Genomic DNA, 21604 nt, shown 5'->3' with positions numbered 1-21604 from the left:
CAGGGTTACAAACCCAACAGCAGCAACTGTTTTCAAGTACATATTCTTGTAGTACATACAGAGCTTCTTATCTATAAATAAACCCCGACATGGGGGGGGGCAATATAAAAGTCAAATGAAAGCATATGGCTTAATTCTATGTGGACATTTTGAGCAATTGTTTCTAACTACCACGCTAGCAGTACAAACCGTTGGGTAAAGTATTCACATTTTGCCCTAAAGGAACTGGATCTGGTTTAATCTTGGAAACATTCAACAACAGCCCCTTACCTCAAGTGAGAATTATAATTGAGGTTGTTCATGAAGTCTAGAGAGCTAGAAGTTTTAGATTGGCAAAATAAACAAGTATTAGCACAGCAAGAAGATCAGGCAATGGCTGCAAGCCTTTTGGGTTTGTCAATGTTTTTTTTTTGGTTCCTCTTGTTTTTTGCTAACTTTATTTTTGTGAAAGTTGAGAGTGCCCTTGTAAAAATAAAAATAAAAATTGGTTAAAACCAAAAATATTTTTTTATTTGAAAAAGCACCCATTCCCATTGTAATCCTTGTAGTCCTTGGTCTTGAGAACTACATTGTGTGTAAAAGTAAAATTTATGAAAGGGAAAAAGGGTAGGATGCCGTTACTTACAGTTAATTCATCCAATGTCTAAATTGGTCTGGCCCATTGCCCCATTCGTTATTCTGCAGTGAACAGAAGAAAAAGTCAATTACACAACAAACCTAAAGCTTAAGTGGGCTAGCTTAAGTAGGCTGGCTGAAAGCCCCTTTAACTAAGTCTATTATAAACTCAAAAGGCTCGGCTACTGCTAGATCTAAAAATCATCTGACTGGGTTATTGATTCAGACACTGTTTTAGGTAAAAAGTCTTACTTATCGAAGTCTTCAATTGTCTTAAGAGACAAGAAACTACGAATAGGTGTTTTCTTTATCCATCCATTTATGAGTTTAGACAAAGTGGCCAGTTGGTATGCCTCACTGCAGCTACTGCAGGCTTTGTCATTATCAGAATAAATCTTTCGCTCATGTGGTTTGCCGCTGATCAACCGTTCAGTCTTCGAGGATACTGCTCGAACGGTGGTTTAAATTCTGATTAACTTACAATGAAATGACAGTCCTATGTAGCACAGCGAAATGTTTTGCTTAGCATCCGTCGCTGTAGCAAAAAGAGAGAAGGTATAAGCCCTCATCAACTATTTATTTCAAGTAACGTGTACCTTGCTGTTTAAGAAATAAGGAAGAATAATCAATACTTGTTTTGGATATTATGACTGATCTCTGTGCCTGATGAAAGATGTTCTTGTGCCCTGAAAAGAAGCTGTGTTCTTGCACCACGTGAACTTTTGGCATTTATTATCCCTCCGTTTTAATTTATATATACTTAAATATCTCACTTTTGTCTTGTTTTTATTTTACTCCATCGCTTCTATTATGTCGAGTTCAAAGATTCTTATTAATGTCAATATACAACCATTTCAATTTAGTGGCTTCTGATTGATACCTAAGGATTTGTGTACAATAGGGATTGTCCCTTTAATCCATTTTTATCCACAGTATTTTGCGATGGTTTCATTAACTAATAATAAAGATATGTTCATTCATTCATTCAACAATTCATTAATTCAGTGTTGAGCTGCTAAAGTCCTCTTCCCTGCCATGATTGAGGAATGGAGAGACGACTCCTCCAAGGAAAATCAAAGAAAGCAGTATAGTCTAAGTGCATGTCACTCAAATTTTAAAGCGATATTAGAAGTAACCAACCGCGTCTAATTTACAATTCAGTGTTTAATGTAATGAGTGAAGTAAAAAGTCCCTGCTCGTATTCCCTTAAACAATTGATTATGATAGCTTTTCTCCTCGTGGTTCAAATGTTCCATGTAGGGAACAATACCTGAGCTCTCTGGTTGGGATATTTCAGTTGTCAGCTATGGTAGCCTCACTCCTCTTGTTGAAACCTCAACACAGGGAGCTGGACTACCATAGCTGACAGCCTTGGGAGTCCACCCAGAGACTATTGGATGAGAGTAGTTTTGGGTATAATATGCCTTGGCCTGAAGAAGCGACTACTTATGGTTATGGGATCACGAAGTACTCATCTGTGTAAAGACAGCTTAGATGAAAGGAAATATTGAAATAATCGATGCACATTCGTAATGATATGAAATTTGAACAATTAAAGGAAAACTACAAATTTAGAATTGTGAGCCTCATTTGCCTGTATATAATTGGCTAGGAATACGGGTATCATAATTTCAGAGGGTCATTCTATTTCCAGTTCAAATTAGAGGTTTCCTGCCTCGTAAACAAGAGTTCACAACAATTGTAGCAAGGAATAGGATAAGAAAGAGAAGACTGGGATAAGAAGAATTTGCCATAAGTAATTAAAACTCCACCCCAGTGTTTGTCTACAGTGGTTTAATGTGCAGAGTTTTGAGACTGATTTAGTTTTCATTTCCTCCTAATGTTTTAGATGCCCTGTTAGTAGAAATTGGTTGTACCGAGGAGAGCGATGTGTCAAGTTTGCACCTGAAACTATAAACCTCATCATTTACGTGGTCTTTGCCCTTGGCTGCCTGCTCCTGGGTTTTCTACTACTCCAAGCTGCAGTCAAGCTGCATCAACAGTGCAAAACCCGCCACAGTGTGGAGTAAGCAGACCGCAGTTTCCTCAGATTCACTTATCTCAAGTTTATTGTTTTCCCAAATAAGGACCAATAAACCTCATTAAAAGCTCCAATGTTCTGTGTCCTAGAAGAATAACCGAGATCCGCTACCTGCAGTATGCGGCAAGAGATAACCCTGTTTTTGACGGCGAAGACTCCATGCATTGCAGTATGTCTCGCAATGCAGGCTCCTGTGCCAGTGCTCCATGTCCCACTTACTCAATCTACAGCAGTGACGATGCACACTTCTGTGCACAGAGGTAAACCAAGCATCAAGAATGCTCCTGCACCTTAAAATATCTTTTCACCAACCTCTAACATCAACATACTTATCTACTAACTGCACAACCTTTCCAACTTGCACTCTTTTTAATACACGTATTGATGATTTAGTTTACACTAAAATACTAACTTCAAAATAGTTGCTGCATTTGCCAAATAACCATCATCTGTTGCATAACCTGCAGATTTTCTTTTTAAAACATTGTTTCTAGCTCAAACGGTTAAAAAGTTATTAAAAATGCAGCAACACGTGCTGCCGCGTAATGCAAGGCCCTTTGCAAAGCAGGACTGGTCACCTTTCAGTTGCTTATTGCTATAGTTGGGTGTTAAACTGGTACTAATGAGGTGCAACCAATGTCCAGATAGTGTTATCAAGTTTTAAAATGAAGTAATTAAGTAATACAATTACTTAATGTGTCACATTATGCCGGATATTTTGCCTTTTCTTTCTGCATTCGTACTTGCTGCATAATTTGGTCCTCACCTGCCGCATAATTCCAGTGGCCCTAGTAATAGCTAAATGCTTGGATAAGCCACTCTGCTTTCCCAAGCAGGTCCCTGCAGTGTATGGGGACCCCAACCGTTTAGGGGGCTCCTATTGAACCCAAGATCAATGAATGTCTGTGCGATCTGGGAGACGCCGGGGTCCCTGATCACATTCTGGGGGGCGCATCATTTTCCGTTACCACTGGCTGACTCCATTGTTGTTTGTCCAGACACATCAAAGCAGTTGTTTCAGAATGATCAGTGGAAAGCGATCAAAGCCTCGCAAATGACCACTAACTGAGCACAGTTCTCCTGAAAGTTGCGTCGTGCATGCCCTGGGTTTTTGTCTGCTGATGCCCTTTGAAAATGAACGTGTCAGTTTGTTTCCTTAACCTTTTCTCTTTTATGCCATAGGTCACCCGAGGAGTATCATTCAAGTTAATGTCCGAAATATGGAGTGACAGCTTCATCCAGACAGCAACAAGGTGTGTTTCGCCATATTCCATATTTCTCTGTATTATTTATATCGACTGAGTTAAAACTGGAGACGGCAATGTGCATTCTTGAAAACAACTACAAATGCCTGCAGGGACCGCATATTAGCCAGGCACTGGAATCAACTCCCTTCCATCTTTGATGGAGCGATATCTAATAAGCCCAAACAAGCTGCGATTTACATGACTGATCTAAATAAGACTGTCATTGGAACATCTTTATTTGAAGTCAGGGCAAAGCATGTTTGAATAAAATGAAACGAGAGAGTCCCATTGGGCAATGCTACAGATTACTTCAGTGCTGGAAACATAATTAATTTGACTTTTCCTGTTGAATCAAAAGCAACTTGTTGAAGATGACATGGCCTATTTACATCCTTTTTACAAAGGTCTAAGGACCACATGTATCATTATTTCAAGTAGCAATTACCTAATTGTGATCTTCTCCGAATCACAATTAGAGAATCACTATTTCTAATGTATGAATCTCTTTAGATTTTTATTAGTGATTACTAATAGTTCGCAAATAGGCTTAACTCGTGCATGTTAATGAGGTAGGTCACAACCTTAGAACTAACCCTGGGCGTCCGATTCGGCTACGCCCACGGAGTAGGCGTAGTGTTGCCTTCTACGCATTTTGCGTAGACAGCGTAGCCGGCAACACTACGCCCACTCCGTGTGCGTAGCCGAGTCGGCCGCCACCCGCCTCCCTCCCGCCCTCCCCTAGAAACATTATTTAAGCAACTACCCTGAAAAATACAATTATAAAGCACTTACCTTGTCCGGGGCTCGTCCGGGGCTCCCTCTTTGAATAGCGTCCTTTCCTGGAAACAAATACGCATGCGCGGGCGGCCGCGCATGCGCATTTCTCGGGAGAAATGCGCATGCGCGGCCGCCCGCGCATGCGCATTGGTATCCAGGAAAGGACGCTATTCAAAGAGGGAGCCCCGGACGAGCCCCGGACAAGGTAAGTGCTTTATAATTGTATTTTTCAGGGTAGTTGCTTAAATAATGTATCTAGGGGAGAGCGGGAGGGAGGTGCGTAGTGGGGCTACGCGGAGTGCGGGAGTGGGCGTGGCTTCTCGCCCACTTCGCGTAGCTCCGCGGAGCCCCACTCCGCACACTACGCCCAGGCTTACTTAGAACCTTAAACGAAAACGGGATGCATTTAAAAAGAAAAAATGAAACTTCGCAGTGGGACCAATGCCTGCTCTTAAAAATATTTTTTTTTCCATTCTCAAAGTGGAAGGGGCCCCTTGGGGACTCCTTCCCAGTTGCAAATGGGTTACCTCCTCCTTTAAGAAGTAGGTAAAATATGAATGTTTTGCAACCGTAATTCGGTCGCAAAACATTTATGCATCTCATTCAGATTCGGTATTTGAAAGGGACGCCCTAAACACAGCCCTTCCAAATACTGAATCGCACACACAAATTGAGATTCGTTAACGTGTTACAGAATCTCAATTTGTGTTTCATAAATATGTAAAGCATTTTTGCGGTGTGAAACGGACTGATCAGCCGTTTCCGACTGCAAAAATGCTTAATACGTGTGGCCCTAAGAGACTAAGGACCTGATTACGATCTTGGCTTACAGGGTTACTCCGTCACAAACGTGACAGATATCCCGTCCGCCATATTACAACTCCGTTATATTCTATGGAACTGGTAATACAGCGGACGGCATATCCATCACGTTTGTGATGAAGTAACCCTGTCTGTGAGGATTATAATCAGGCCCTAAGATGCCAACATTAACAGATCCACTCAGCATTTCTACCTGATTTGATGACAGATGCCTGTAAATGGTGATATATGTTCAAACAGATATAGCCTACATTCAACAATGGTTGGCATTTTGATGAAAATAATCTACATGCACACCCCTGTTGGAACGTGATACTGAACAATCTGTGCACGCTGGCTGCTATATGTTAAATTTTAGGTGGCTAGGTGTGGGCATTGTATTTACTAGAATAAAATTGAGGATGCCTCCAACTGATTAAATAAAGACAAGAGCAAAAATGAAAATTCCCTACACATAGCTACCAAGGTTTCAGACTGCTTATGTGTAACTTTCATATTTCAGTGTAATTATGAGTGACATTCAACAACTATGACATTCTCGTGACCAAAATCAAGAAATGAAGATGAGGGAAACATAAATAAGAGAAACTACACCAATTTGAGCAACAAGAAACTCTAAGTCTGGGTCTCCAAACGTTTCTGTACTGAGAGCTACTTATGTTCAATGAAACGCATTGAGATCTAATAATATTAATGGTAATGTAATGGTCTGGAAATATCCATAACAGAGATCTACGTCTTTCAATTGCTCATTTAAGGGCGCCTTCTGAAGTCCTTCTTCCATTAAGATAAGCCAGAATTTTTAAAAGCGAGGTTCTGAAGCAAAAACAGAATGGTGTTTTTGAGAGACAGCTTGAGTTTGTGCCCCCTACCCTTTGAAATGCTATAAATAATTTATGCAATATGGTGACAAAACGAGAGGGGTGCAACGTTCAGCAGGCAAGAGAAAAACAGTGCTGTTCTCTTTGGGGCCAGCACAATCACTAAGTACGTGCCAATATTGCCCATTGCTTCTGTCCTAGCATTGCAAGGTGATGATTCAAACATAGGTGCAGGATAAAGGAGCAGTGCTTTACAGAGTGCAACTTCAGGTAATTAACATAAATGAAACCCTGTGAGATCGGCATATTCGCTTACCAGAACCAGCTGAGTGACTAAAGCTGGTCTAGGTCTCCCCACTCTTTCTGTGAGATTTTCCTTCATCCTATTCTCTCACTTGTGCTCTTTTCTCGCCTTTCATCCACTCTTCCTTTCTCAAACGTCTCTCACTATTTGCTTTTCATCCTTCTCTTCCTTTCTCTCCCCTGAATTCTTATTTCTTGTGCTTCGTTCCATCCATTCTCCTTCTCCTTTCTTGCACTGTTCTCTCTGCCCACTTTTCCCTCTTAACTTTTATTCTCTCCCCTGTGTTCTCAGTTGATCTGTCTCCCCTCCATCCACTTTTTCTCTTTCTCCTATATGGTCCATTTTCAATCGATTTCCTCTTTTTATGAGTTCACCTTCTTACTTTCACTTCTTTCTTTTGTCTCACTTTTTCTCTCTATCCTCCATCTTCACTCTTCTTTCTTAGACTCCTTTTCTTTCTCTCTTGCTTTGATTTGTAGTTCTGTTCTCTCCCCTCTCCCTTGATTCGTACTACATCTATTCTTACTCACTCCTTTAGTGTACTTCTGCAGCAGTGATGGCATTGCTCACTATAATCGGTGGTTCATGCACCCCAGCAAAAAACTGCAGAGGCACTAATAAACATAAAACACCACTGCAAGAACCACTTACCTTTGCTCAAAAAGATATCAAATTCAATTGAGAAAATAAACTTAACATACTGAGAGGACTTCTTGGTCTCTCCATAGCACACAAGTGAAAATGAAATGCCTTTCTGTACTTGAAGTTGAAGGCAACGATAAATGTCGTACTGCACTACTTCTATAATATGCATTTGTTGGTATCTCAGTGTTAATCCGATTTTCAAGTGCATTGCTACATACGTCGCATTAGCTGCAATTCCCACAAAAAACGTCTGCCTTTTTCATAGTAATAGTTTTTTTAATGTTTCCTTACATTACTTTGATAGCCATAGTTCATTCAGGGCGCCTGTTCTCTTCTAAACTGCTCATCATTGTTAGAATAAAATTAAACACGGAACAAGGACTAAAATCTACAGAGCTCCTAAACTAGGAGTGCAGTGAACATTGAACTCCCACCGATTTTGAATTGCTGTAACCAGGACATTAGGAGACAGCCCTTTCTATGTCTCCAATGTAGTAAATAAAATGAGCACTGCATGCAGGAAAAATACTCAGCTGCTGGTAACAGGGAAGGTGCCACACTCTGGATTAATGTACTTAAGCTGGGGGAGCTACGGAGACCCCATGACATTGGGCAGCCGTGGTCCTGCGGGGGTCTAAGTTGATCTTAATCAATGTCAGTTAGCTCAGCTGAGCCCAAACTGCCCAGGCACAAGCCTGCAGTTTACTTAACTTGCAGGCTCAGGCAGCCTGCTAAAATTAAATTATTATGAATGTTGTAAATCGACAACATCAAGTCAGAAAGGAAAAATCATCATGAATTGTCAGACCTGGGCGGTCAACACATGTCACTGTGGGACGAGGCACTCAGATGACTGTCTGACCACTTCTGCTCTCCCTGTGGTCACGCATGATGATGGGGCAGCAGTCACACTGCTGGCGGCACACAGGCTGGCAGTGGTGCGGCAAAGAAACATAACTGCCCTGCTGCCTTTTGCTGCCTCACTAGGACTTCCTGTCGACAAATGGACAGCCATGTGACCCCATGTCACGTGAGACCTCTGCAGCCGTCCCTTGCTGAGTGAGTCCAAGCAGCAGTTGTGAATGCTGAATATGCTGCCAGCGCAGCTGAGTCCAGAGGACGGCGCATCCCACTTTGATTTGATTTTAAATTCTAGTCTGTACCAGCAAGCAAAGCACTGCACGATCAATGACCAGTCATACAGTGCTCTCTGCCAGACTCCAGCAGGACACAGTCCACACTACTCATGCTTCCTTGAGTGCTACAGGTGTTGCTCTTTCTCTTTCTCGCTACTTTGCCACAGTGCCGCAGTAGTTTTAGGAGGCGCTAGAAAGACGTATCTAAGCATTTTATTGCGGTGATGCGGACCAACACACTAAAATGTGTTAGTCTAACTCCTGATGTGTGGTACTTGTCAGGACTGCCTACAGTCAGAAATGTATTTATTAGTTGTGGAGGGAAGTACTCCCACCAACCTAATAATGATCCTCTGTTAGATCAAAACACATTTCTGTGAGAATCTATACTCAATCCCTGGTAGCTAGCACACATGCAGCATACAATTCTCAGATAAGTGTGGGTTAAGTCCCCAAACAGGACCAATCATTTTAAAATCAAGGGAAAACACTATAAAATTCCCAAACCAATTTAGAAACATAGAAAAAAAGAAATGGGGAAAAATCCACTAAGATCATTAACATAGGTTAAGGGGATCAGGAGATAAAACAGTTCCAGGTTTTATGGTAAAAAGTAGAAGAAACAGTAAAAAGCAAATCAAAATTACTGTTCACTTTTTACCAGGACCTAGCCATGATTTTAGACTGACCACAATGGAGCTCTGTTAAATACCCTAAGCGGGTCTTCCGGGTCATAGTTTTTGCTATTTGGCTTGGTATCTGAAGTGGAATGCAATACCATTCAGCATGTAAAGGTCCAAGGTTATGGCCAATAAAGGTGCCCCAAAGTCAGGACCGCACCAACCGCCTTGGAGGAGGCATCACCATTGCTCCCAAATCCAAACTCCGACTAAGCACCCACACCAACGGCCCCACAGACCTGATAGAATACCTTCACTTCAAGATACAGACCAACCTGACCATCACCCTCTAAGGCACCCTCATCTACAGACCGCCCGGACCCTGTGCACCTTCCTCAAAATCCATCACCTTCACAATTACACCTTGCTGGGAGACCTCAACTTCTACCTCGACAACCTCCAAGACCCCAACTCCTCCTCCCTCCTGGACAACCTCCTCAACATCTGACTCAAAAAGATCGTACCAGACACAACGCACTCAGCAGGACACACCCTTGACCCCATCTTCACAACAGGAAACTCCATCTCCTTCAGCCAGACCTCAGAACTCCCATGGACCGACCCCCACTGCGTCCACTTCACCTTCAAAACGAACATCACCCTCAAACAACCACACCAGCTCCAGAGCAGGAACTGGAAGAAGTTCTTCGACGACCAGCTCTCTGCCTCCCTTCAGCAGCTCTGCTCCCACCACAACAAAGACCCAACCACCTCTGCCCAAACCCTGCACAACTGGATCACCGACTGCACCAACACCTTTGCACCCTCAAGAAAACTATCAACCCACACGCCAAGAAAGCCAGTTGGTTCTCTACTGAACTCCGAGAAGCAAGACGAACCTGCAGACGCCTCGAAAAGATATTGACAAACTCCAAAACCACAACAGACCTTGACAACCTCAAATCAGCCACCACCGCCCACCACAAGCTCATCAGATACACAATGAAGAAAGCATTCCAGGACATAATCTCCACCCATGCACACAACAGCAAGGAACTCTTTGGCATCATCAAAGAGTTCACCCAACCCAACAGCGAGACAACCAACATCCCCCCTCCCAGGTCCTCTACGACAGACTCACTTCTTCCACCAAAAGATCAAGACCATCTATGACAACTTCAACCACAACCTACACGAGAAACCTACTCCCACCCGCCCTCACCATCGAAGACACCCTGAAGACTATGAAGTTAACCCACTCAGGGGCCCCACGGACCTCCTCCCCCATCACGTCTACCACAGAGCCACTGACATAATTGCTCTGAGCTTCAACAAATCATCAACTGCTCCTTCAAGACCACCTCCTTCCTGCATGACTGGAAACACGCCGAGATCAACCCTCTCCCAGTGCTTTATTTGTAAAAAAATAAGTGCCAGAGCCCCGGACAAGAGCCAACTGCAGCTTTGGACACCTACTGCTCTTGCCAGCCCTGTCAATGACAGTACCAATGTAACTTCTAATCATTACACTGCTACAAGTGTGACAATTCAGACTATTCCATGGCCCCAATGCTATGAGAATAGCTTGGGCAGCAAGTATTAGTCATTTTTACATTATATTGAACCAATAAACAACTGTTCGCGCCCTGATCTCTGAATGAGATAAACAGCGCCACCATGTGGCAGACTGTCAAAAGTGCCGGTGCCAAGCAGCAGAAACCACTGGCTCAAATTAAGCACTGCCCTCTCCAGAAAAAAACATTTGCGGACCCCACCGACCTCAAAAACTGCAGACCGATCTCCTTACTTCTGTACCCGGCGAATATCATTGAAGAAGCCGTCAACAGCCAGCTAGCCACCCTCATGGAATAAAACAAGATTCTCAACTCCTCCCAATCGGGTTTCAGGAAAAACCACAGGAAAAAAACTGCCCTCCTCGCCATGACAGATGACATCCGCTCCCTCCTTGACAGAGGAGAGATTGTAGCCCTCATCCTCATGGACCCCTCCGCAGCCTTCGACACAGTCTCTCACTGCACCCTAGCTCACAGACTACATGAGGCAGGAATCCAAAACAAGGCCCGTGACTGGATCTGCTCATTCCTAACTGGCAGAACGCAGCAGGTCAGACTCCCACCCTTCCTCTTGGATCCCACACCGACCACCTGCGGAGTCCCCCAAGGATCCTCCATCAGCCCCCACCCAATTCAAAGTCTACATCGCCCTGCTGGCACCCATCATCAGATCCCACGAAATCAGCATTGTATCCTATGCTGACAACACTCAACTCATCCTCTTTGATGTACCCTACATCTCCAAACTTAACTTTCAAGAAGCTGTCGTAAGGTGAATGAAGAACAGCTGCCTACAACTCAACATGAACAAAACCAATATACTCATCTTGGGCCCACACCCCAATGCTTAGAACGACACCTGGTGGCCCCCCGCCCTCGGAAACCCACCCTCCCCACTGACCACGCATGCAACCTTAGAATGATCCGGGACTTCGAACTCAGAATGTACCGCCAAACCAACGCCGTCTCCTTCTCCTGTTTTCACATCCTCCATCTCTTACGAAAGACCTTCAACTGGATCCCCCTAGAGCACAGGAAAACCGTCACCCACACCCTAATCAGCAGCAGACTGGACTACGGCAACACGATCTACGCCAGAATCAACAAGAACCTCACCAGCAAACTCCAGAACGTCCAGAACGCCTCCGCTACACTAGTCCTCAACCTACTGCGGACCTGCCACATCACCCAACACCTGCAGACACTGCATTGACTCCCCATCGAAAAGAGAATCACATTCATACCTCTCACCCACGGCCACAAAGCCCTCCACAACACCAGACCTGCCTACCTAAACCACAGCCTCTCGTTCCACGCACCCCAAAGATCCCTCCGCTCAGCCCAGTTCTCCCTTGCTACGGTGTCACGCATCAAGAAGACCAGAACAGGAGGTCGTTCCTTCTCCTTCCTCGCGGCCATGGCATGGAATGTCCTCCCTCTTCACCTCCGACAGATACAAACACTCTCCAAGTTCATGAAGGACCTCAAGAACTGGCTCTTTGATGAATCACTGTGAACTTCCTGGAGCTGTGCCCTCCCCCCCATAGTGTCCTGAGACCCTTTCGGGTGAGTAGTGAACTCTACCAACCCCTGATTGATTGATCATCGAGCTCAAGCTGAAATCACCGGGTTTGGTGCCTCAGAGTAAGATAAATCTGTATTCTGTAGCTGTCAAGGTCACTTTGTTGGTCAGAAAAATCGTCCACCTAGCCCCGGTGTCTAAGGTTTTACCCTTGGATGTAGGCACGTTTTTGAAAGACAAATCCCTTCACCGGAAAAAGCTGGAAGTTATAACTGAGCAGGTATCTACAAGACCAGATACCTTCTCCACAAGGTCTCCACAAGGTCCTGCTGAACCAGTTTTCAGCATGGCAAACACCTTGAAGCATCATGAACCTGTTTAACTTGCATACCCTGGGTGTACCTGCCTTGGTAAACCTCAGCATCTTGTCTCAGTCCTCCAGCAGTAAAAACAATTACAATGTCTAACTATTCTCCGCCTGCAAGGAAGATGCCTTCTGGTCAGTCCTGGAGTCCTATGCCCTCAGGAACTCTATCGCGCCTGGTTTCCTTGAGGGTACAGTTCTCTGTGGTCAGCTGAGCCCTCTTGAGAGTCAGGAGTCCTTCTGCTTTTATGTTCTTGGAGCAGCCAAACAGAATGTAATTCACTTGAGAGCAGTTCAAGCCCCCGGTTACCAGCAGGATTTAGGAATCTTTTAGTGAATTCTCTTCTTCCAGAAGTAGTTGGGAGTCTTCTTCCAGCACGGTATTCCATTTCAGGTTGCACCTTCGCAGGTCCAGGAATGTTCTGAGGAGGTGGTGATTTAGGTAAAAGACGTATCCCGTGCACTAGCCAGTGACTGGGAAAAATCTGCTTCTCAACCATATTTTATTGCAGTACCCCATCTCCTTTTCCTCTTTGCCGTTCTGTAAAATTACCCAGGTGTGCCTGTTTCAATTAGCTCCTCTGCTTCCATGTAGCTCTGTCTTCAGCTCCTTTTTGAAACCTGTATTAAGATATACTCTCCTCACACTCACCTGACTGGTTCCAGACTGGTTCTCTCCTCTAGTGTGACTGGCGCATGACTAGAAGGGTCCTGGGAATTAATACATGAGCCACTCTCTGGCATCTCCAACCCAAAATAATCTATGGCTCTCCTTTTGTTCTGACAGCTGTTCCTGTCCTCTTCTAGATTGGTGTTTCCCACTAAGGGGTCAGCAGTTAACGCCTTTCTGCTCTTTTCAGGCTCCAAAGAAGACTAGTGTCCACTCAACAAGAATAATTAACTCTCCCAGTCAAGGATATGTATTCTACAGAGGTGGGATGAATGCAGAACTGTTCTAGATCAGTTTTGGCTCAGTCACCACAAACATAATTTATCAAAAATCTGATTTCAGATTTTAGAAAGTGTGTAAGAAATATCTTTACAGCATTTTTCAAGCATTTTCCCAGGCTGAAAAACATACCTGAATCTAATTCAGGCCTATTTAAGGCAAAGCCTAGGAAAGCATACATAGTGGAAAAGCTTTTCGGTTGCATTTCATTGTGAGAGCTCAGAAATCTTAATATGTTAGTGTGTCCTATTCTTATATATTAGAACCCTGCCCTTTGGGCTTAGAAGGTACACTTTAGGGGTGATCTATGAAGATATAAAATAGGCTTTTCCTACAGGCAATCCCAATTTTCCCTGACATATGTCACTGCAGTGCATTTCAACTGCAGCCCAGCCAGAACACAGTGATGTTTCTGGCAGGCATATATATTTTCAGATATGTGGGCAATGTAAATACATAATGAAGCCCACATAATATATTTAACTTCCATGCCACAAGAGCATTTTTGTGTGTGATCAATAATGGTCTTACAGGTCAGTTAAATAGACCAATTGGGTAAAACCAATTTTACCAAAACTCTTTGGCACACACTGTGGCACTGATTAACAGTGTCATAGGACATGTAGTCCTAACACCAGTAAAACTAGTTTTTAAAAAAAGGCAAAGATCTGGGGTGATTATGCAGAAAAGGCAAGTTCACAACACTTACTTAAATTCGGTAGTACCATGAATGGAATTGCAATACACAGTGATATAGGGTGTTTGTTGAACAGGAGATTTAATTCATGCTTTCTTATAAACATACAAGTGTTGGTATTAAATATTGAGGATTTTAAGTTGTATTGTAGAATTGCGGTATTTAGCATTTCTGTTTTATTTTGGCCTCGTGTAGTAGTCAACAATTCTGAGGACAATACATCAATTATGTTTAGGCTTTCCTGTTTTCAGTTTCTATTTTTGGTAAATTCTGGTGGGGTTTTTTCAGTGATTTCAATATCTTAAAAAACAGTTGTTATCAGTGGTACACATTTGCGCGCCCCTAAGAACAACAGAAAAAGTGTTTTTCCAGTGTTTTTGCAACATTTTACTTTTATTATTGCTTGCTTTCTGCACTGATAGAACATGGGATATAGACAGTGTATGTATAGTGTATATGAGGTCCAAATAGATTTTTGCAAATTAAACTTATTGTAGTACACCATACAATATTTCTTCATTGAATCTTTGATCATGTGCGCTCGCTCTTTCCTTCCCATGTAAACTTCTGTGAAAAGGCCCTCTCAACATTGGCACTTGAGACGGGCAACACCAAAACAGCCAGGACACAATTTTTTAACTCTGGCCACTGACATAGCTTTCCATGCCAATACTGGTGCACTTGAACATTCCGATTCTCATGGCAGGTTCTGCAACATTTGCATTGAGCTGGGCGCTCATGCCCTCAGAGTTATTGAAGCGGGCAAAAATGAAGCAGCACTTTTGAAACTACGGAGGAAATTCCCCTTTACTGAACGGATCTAGAATTTGTACAGAGTACCACAGTGCAATTTCATTGACTTCAAATGCCAATGGTAGGGAAGGGGCATTTCTATGCATCATTGCAAGCTATTTCTCATACATTGTAAAATAAACGTTCCTGAATTGCTCTTCAACATTGCTTTGCTTACCAAGTGGCAAGCACTCTAACATGGAACATGTTGCTGTGCCAAAGTCCCTAAAGGTGTCACCAAGCCAACTCTCAAGGAGATGTTTCACATCTACACCAATTATGCTGAACACTTGTCAGACAAGTGTTTTTTCAGACTCTAGTTTTTCTATTATGTCCACTACAGCAGTTATGTTTTCCTGTAAAAATCTAATAGTGCAGTAGAGTGTACTTTTTCACATCACCATCAATATGCGACCAAAGATCGTCACATTGCTTGCCTTTGGCATCATCATTCAGCAAAAATTCTGTAAACGGTTGCCACATGGATAATATAGCACTCATAGCCCCTTGGACTGAGAACAATCAGCTAAAGCACACAGTTGGTATGACTCTTTCTTTGATGCCACACAAAGCAAGAAATGATAAATATTTGCATTTTATTTCCTGTGCATAAGAAAACAGTGTACCAGAATGGACCAAAAAGTAAACAGCATCCCTCATTAACTCTGAAGATTGTAAAGATGCTGTCAGCACACCATCTATCAAGTGGCAAGGATCTCCTACAGGGAATCAGTTCAGCTTGGATATCAATTTTGCCAGGTCATCACACAACTTTGTTATATATGTAGCTGAATCACTGCAAATACAAACAATATCACTCAAATTGTTGTTGAACTTGGAAAGAACATTTTTTGCAGAGCATTTCAAGTGACACTGCGCTCCATGTTTACCAAACATCTAGTGTCATGTTTTCACCACTATCCCAGATGCTTGGTGATAGCGCTCTATATAAATATACTTGTCACTATACCTTGCATTGGATGTTTAAAGCCTGAAGTATTGGCAATTCACCTACTATCAATACTGACCCACTAGAAACTGTGGGCTGATGTATTAAGGGTTTTTACCCATTCTCTGTGGGTACATGTGATGACACATATTAGGAAAGATTCTTATGAAACCAGCCATCAGTGAAAGAATCAAACACAGCCAAAATATCAAATATGCTTTTGATATTTCCTGATGCTCTACAGTTTATAAAATAATTAAACAAGACCTAAAACTTGCTTCTAAACCCTGCATCTTTAGACCAAAGGCCACAAAACTGAAAAAAGCAAAAGGAAGAAGAAACATTAGTTTAGTGGCATCCCTAAACATCAAATCTCAAGCCGAATAATGTTAGACCAGTCTTTTTTACTGCTAGATTGAATAACAAAGTTACATTGTATTGGCCCCTTCAGGAAGAAAAAAATGAATCTTTAACTCTCTTTTTCCTTTCATTGAATGGCATTTAGATTGTGGTTGTGCAGGTGTTTTTTCAGTGTTTATATGTTTTCACTGGTGAGGGCAATTTCTCTTCCAGGGGGGTTTTATCAGTTATTATAGGTTGAAACCTAAAACCCCACAGCCTAATTATGTTTTTGCACTTGATTTGTAACATTACAGCCAATTTGATGGCACCGGCCAACCAGATCTTGTATTGGTCCAGCAAATTGAATAATTAATTAAGAAACCCATCATGGTATGTAATAAGGGTTAGACTCAGTGGTGGCCGATATTTCGAGAATTGGGGGGGGGGGCACAGACACACACATGCACACTCCCTCACACCCATACATTCACAAGCACACACACACCCACCCATTCACAGCATGCACTCACAAATGCACATACATTCATACATACACACATGCATCAATCATTGAAAAACGTAAAATATGCCAGCTGCAGCATCTCGGGTAGTGGAAAGGGTAGTGGAAAGGAAGCCTTTGAAGTTCCAGGAGAACTCCTCTTCTCTTTGGCTGACCTTTATTCAGCCAATGAGAGGAAGCCGCAGTCCCTGACTCGTCACAGAGTGTGATGGGATCAGTGAGACTTTCTGATCCCACCCCACTCTGAAGAAGCGTCTGTGATAGGCACAAAGTCATGTGCACAGCAGGGCTTAAAACTAAAGCACTAAAGTCCGAGGCGATCAGTGATGCTCCTCTTCATCATTTGGGGGAGGTTCTCCAAGCGCTTTGCAGGGCTGTGGAGGTTACGCCAATAGGGCTTTGATAGCAGGAGATCAAGAGCTTGGGGGTATGGCTGGAGCAGGACCTATCATTTAAAACCCATGCCAAAAAGACTGCTGGCGTGTGCTTTGGCCTGCTCCGTTCAGCCCAGAAGATTCTGCCCCTGCTCCCAGTGGCCACTCGAAGGCTTCTCATCCAGGGACTTATTATCTCGCGGCTGGATTTCAGCAATGCGCTTTTCCTGGGCGCACCCGAATCTACCCTGAGCAGACTGCAGCAAGTGCAGAACGCGGCTGCCAGGCTTTTGACGGGTCTCCCTAGGCGGCAATCTGCCCGCCCGGCGTTGAGGGCACTGCACTGGCTCCCTGTGAAGGACCGGGTGAAATTCAAGTCACTCTGCATCGCCCATAAAGTCCTGCACGGGGTGGGTCCACCTATTCTTGAGGAGATGGTCCAGCCCTATAAGGCCTCTCGTTCCCTCCGCTCTGACCACCAACATCTCCTTCAGGTTGGCAGGGTGAAAAAGGCAAGAACTGGGGGCAGAAGGTTTTCAATAAATGTGGCCTCCTTGTGGAACTCACTGCCCCTACAACTGCGCTCCGAAGCCAGTCTCTTCAGGTTTCGTAAACTTTTAAAAACTTTTTTGTTCTCTGTTTGATCCTTGCATTCTTGTAGCTGTGTTATTTCTGATAAGCGCGGGGATGCCTATTGGTAACCAGGCGCTATACAAAACTCGGAATAATAATAATAATAATATCTTGAACCTGGCAGAGTGGCGCCTTTGAATTTATCGCAAGTAAAGCGCCTGGCTTCTTGATCTGAACAAGAAGAGTGTCTGTCAGGCTGATCTTTGCTCAGCCTGACAGACACTCTTCACTTCAGGAAAAAGGTGGTGGGTGGGCCAGTTGCTGGTTAGATTATTGCTGTCAAGAACCGAAGAGAAAGAAATATGGGATCAGTAACTTGCTATTATGCCAGATGGAGCATTGTTGTCAGTCTGTACAGAATATTCATAAAGTAGGACAGACCTTGCTTTTATTTTAAGAAATGCACAAATCTGTGCTGACATTCTGCGATGAATATTTATTTATTTGTAGTTTAATAGGATAGGCATGCACCTATTTACATCATATTGAGAGAAATACATGGGGGCATATTAGCAAGAACCTCGTTAAAAATTATCGCCATTTTAACGGCAGGAAACTGACGCTAAAACGGCGATAATGGACTTGCTAATATGCTTGATAGAATTCCAATAGAAGCCCAGATTAGATATGCAGGACATTTAACCTGGGCTTCTATTGGAATTCTATAACGCATATTAGCAAGCCCATTATCGCCGTTTTAGCAGCAGTTTCCTGCCGCTAAAACGGCGATAATTTTAACGAGGTTCTTGCTAATATGCCCCGTGGTCTTTGGTAAATGGTACAATCTGGACAAGAGGCGAAGGCAGGAGGAATTTTAAAAAAATGAAACGACAGCTAATCGCAAAGAAATATCGATCAAAGCTTTGCTTCACTCGCTCTGCTTTTCATGATATTTTCTACAATCTCACAGAAAACCCACACCCTTTCTGCTGAGATGGAGGTAAAAAAAAATATCCATGTGAACAGAAAACATGACAAAGGTGTATTTGATATTATGGCACCTTTCTCAGACTTCGGAGGAGGAAGGGGTAATTGCAAAGAATTACGACAATTGTAGTAAAAAATATAAAATGCACTTCCATGGCACTTTTGAATCGTATTGGATCTACACGTCCCTCGTGTGTGCTTCACAAGCATTAAAGTTAGACTTGGTATGGATTTTCTTTACTTTATGACCTCTAAATTTTTATTTTGAGAGGTAAAACCAATTATAGGGAAGATAGTTTATGTTGCATTGATCAACAAGGCACAGATAATAAATGCACTAACCAGCTGGCTAAATAACGAGTGGGATCAATTACCTTCAGTGTGAGTGTCCAGTAATTGTAGTTTTCAAGCTGAAACTTCAGATCAGTGATTAAATGGGCCAGTGCCAGGTTATCTCTGCTTGAATATGCTGGATGTCTGAAGCGTTTTGGTTTTTAATGAAAGCAGCCAAATATATAACAGACTCGTTGAGACAGCCCCACTGTTAGAGGTACTTTAAAACCTGCACTTGGTATTAGGTGACTGCTGAGGAGATGGAGAATTCCTAGCATTGATGCTGGCCCTCTTTCGGATGCGCTAAATTATTTCATTTGATTCCTGGTCAGCAAAAGCTCAAGTTGGCTGTGTTTCAACGCTATTGACCTCTTTCTGTGTCTTCACCATGGCAGTGTTCAGGCGAGAGGAGCTTCCGATTGACGTTTAGTGACAGCAGACTCAAACCACCATTTTGCTTTCCCGCTCAAAGTAATTTGATCTGAAGGGCAATAATCATTGGACGCATAATGAATAATGAATGCCAGGATTCCCAGGTGGGTTGGCACGTCCCAATGCATTGTGAAATGTCAAGGACGGATCAAAATGTTACATAATCTGACAAAATGAAAGGTATTTCAAAAGGGTCAGTGAGCAAAAAAAGTACAAAAACGTGTCCTCGCCTATAGTAGTTCTCCAACAACATCTTTCGCTCTGGCCAACAAAAGGGACGATGACCTCCACTACAGGCCTTTAGAGACTTGACCACACAATTCACTCGGAGTAGAACCATTCTTTAGAGGGTCCCAAGAATGCAAAGTCGTACTCCACATGTCTACAATTAGAAACCCATGTACTACCATTTTCCACCTTCACAGGCAGCCTGAAGTTGTGGGGGTCTTGCAGCATGCTGCAGGCACCTAATGCACTCACACATGTATAGGCAGGGCATAATAGGAGAGGCATTCAACTAGACAACGACTTACAACCTCTATGATGCTCATCTTCCATTCTTCTAAAACATCAATACGTTTTATGAGGATTCTACTTCTGTTTTACGCAATTGCACATGCATGACACTGATGCTGGAGAAAAACTCTTAGAGTAGCTCAACTATCCTAAGGAGTCCTGTGAAAAGCCATGTAATTTGGCATTGCTTGCAAATAACGCTGGGGAAAAATATCACAGTGGGACTAGGCTTTACCACCATTTAAAATATTTATATAAATTGATCCAATTATGTACAATATGGAAAACTGTAATGTGCAAAATACCCAGATTGTTTGGAAAAAGCTTTTTGTTCATTAAAACCCTTGACTGTCAATATGATAAACATATGTCAGATGCACCCTTTTTAAGTAGACATGTGTCTATTTTAAAAGGTAGGGTTTAAAAGAGTTTCTGGCCGACGGAAAGACTCAGAGAAAAAAAGGAGAAAAAGATTTCTGTATTATGCATTGGCATCAAAGGGATGATTTGTAGCTGAGCCTGGGATTAACACCGTAGGGTAATCCACTCCACACACACAGGAGCATCAGTATAAATTCCTCTTCGGAGAGGAATGAAAGTAAAGAGAGAAAAATGGAAGAGAGACAGAGCGAGGGAGCGAGTGTATGTGTGTGTGTATATGTACCGCATCCCCACCCCACTATCCACAGTCACACACCTCCCCTAGACACTTACATAGTCAAGCATACACACAGAGCCCCTATAAAAAGAACACAAATACAAATGTATACTGTTAGAAATTGGGTCTCTAGTTGCCAGAGGTATACACCCTGTCCAAGTACAGGCCACAATCGTAGTCAGGGTAAGTCACAACACACCCTAAATGATTCTGTGCTCACCATCTGGTAGCTTGGTACAGAGCAGGCAGACTTAACCTAAGAGGCAATTTGCAAAGTAGTTGCGCAACTCTATAACCAGTAACACAGTGAAAATACTACAAAAAAGACTCCACACCAGGTTAGAAAACTAGATTATGCTTAAAAAATGACCAAAACCCACCAAAATCCATCTAGTTGAAGCCGAGATATGATTTTTTAAAGATCAAATGCAAGTATAGCGATTAGAAGCTAAATCGCTTAAAGAGTTAATTGGTCACGCTGGTCTGGGACAAAGTCAGGAGTTTTGGGGCACCCACGATGGAGCGCAAGCAGATACATGACCCTTCTAAGGCCCACAGAGTAAAATGAGCTCAATCCTTGTCGCAAATTTCTCCACGCTACTGCGGCGATGTGTCAGGTCCATGAGCAATGCCTCGGTTCCGAAGTGCAGTGGTTCCAAATGCGATGTGTTGGATTTTTCCATGCTGTAGATGTGATTCATCAATCTTCACCAAGCAGTGTCAGCAATGTTTCGGTTCCGGAGCGGTGGTTCCGAGTGTGATGCCACGGTTCTGAGTGAGATGTGGCGATCTGGTTCCTGCAACAGCAGTGATGCAGCAATTCTGCTATCTCAGCAGAGGATGCCTGAGTTCCACTGTAGTAAACCCTTAGGTCCAGTTCCAAGAGTCCAGGGCTGGGGCGGCACCACTTATCAGGACCAACTTACAAGCAGATGAGCCCTTGGAGTCACTTTGGGTTCAAGTGATGCGGGTCCATTCCTTCTCACCCATGCAG

General features: G+C 43.1%; 1 protein-coding gene across 1 annotated transcript in view; it reads left to right on the top strand.

Moving 5' to 3' along the window:
• IMPG1 (interphotoreceptor matrix proteoglycan 1) overlaps window positions 1-21604 on the top strand; it is a 1759499-nt gene that overhangs the window by 1707134 nt on the left and 30761 nt on the right. Inside the window, exon 16 of the mRNA XM_078648092.1 lies at window positions 3839-3909. Within this exon, the coding sequence (XP_078504218.1) occupies window positions 3839-3866 (28 nt within the window). The 3' untranslated portion in view covers window positions 3867-3909. The remainder of the gene's footprint in view (window positions 1-3838; window positions 3910-21604) is intronic.

Source organism: Lissotriton helveticus, chromosome 6 (assembly GCF_964261635.1).
Source record: "Lissotriton helveticus chromosome 6, aLisHel1.1, whole genome shotgun sequence".
NCBI classification, from domain to species: Eukaryota; Metazoa; Chordata; class Amphibia; order Caudata; family Salamandridae; genus Lissotriton; species Lissotriton helveticus.
Note: the sequence above shows the minus strand (reverse complement) of the source record. Positions and strands in the feature narration are given on the sequence as shown.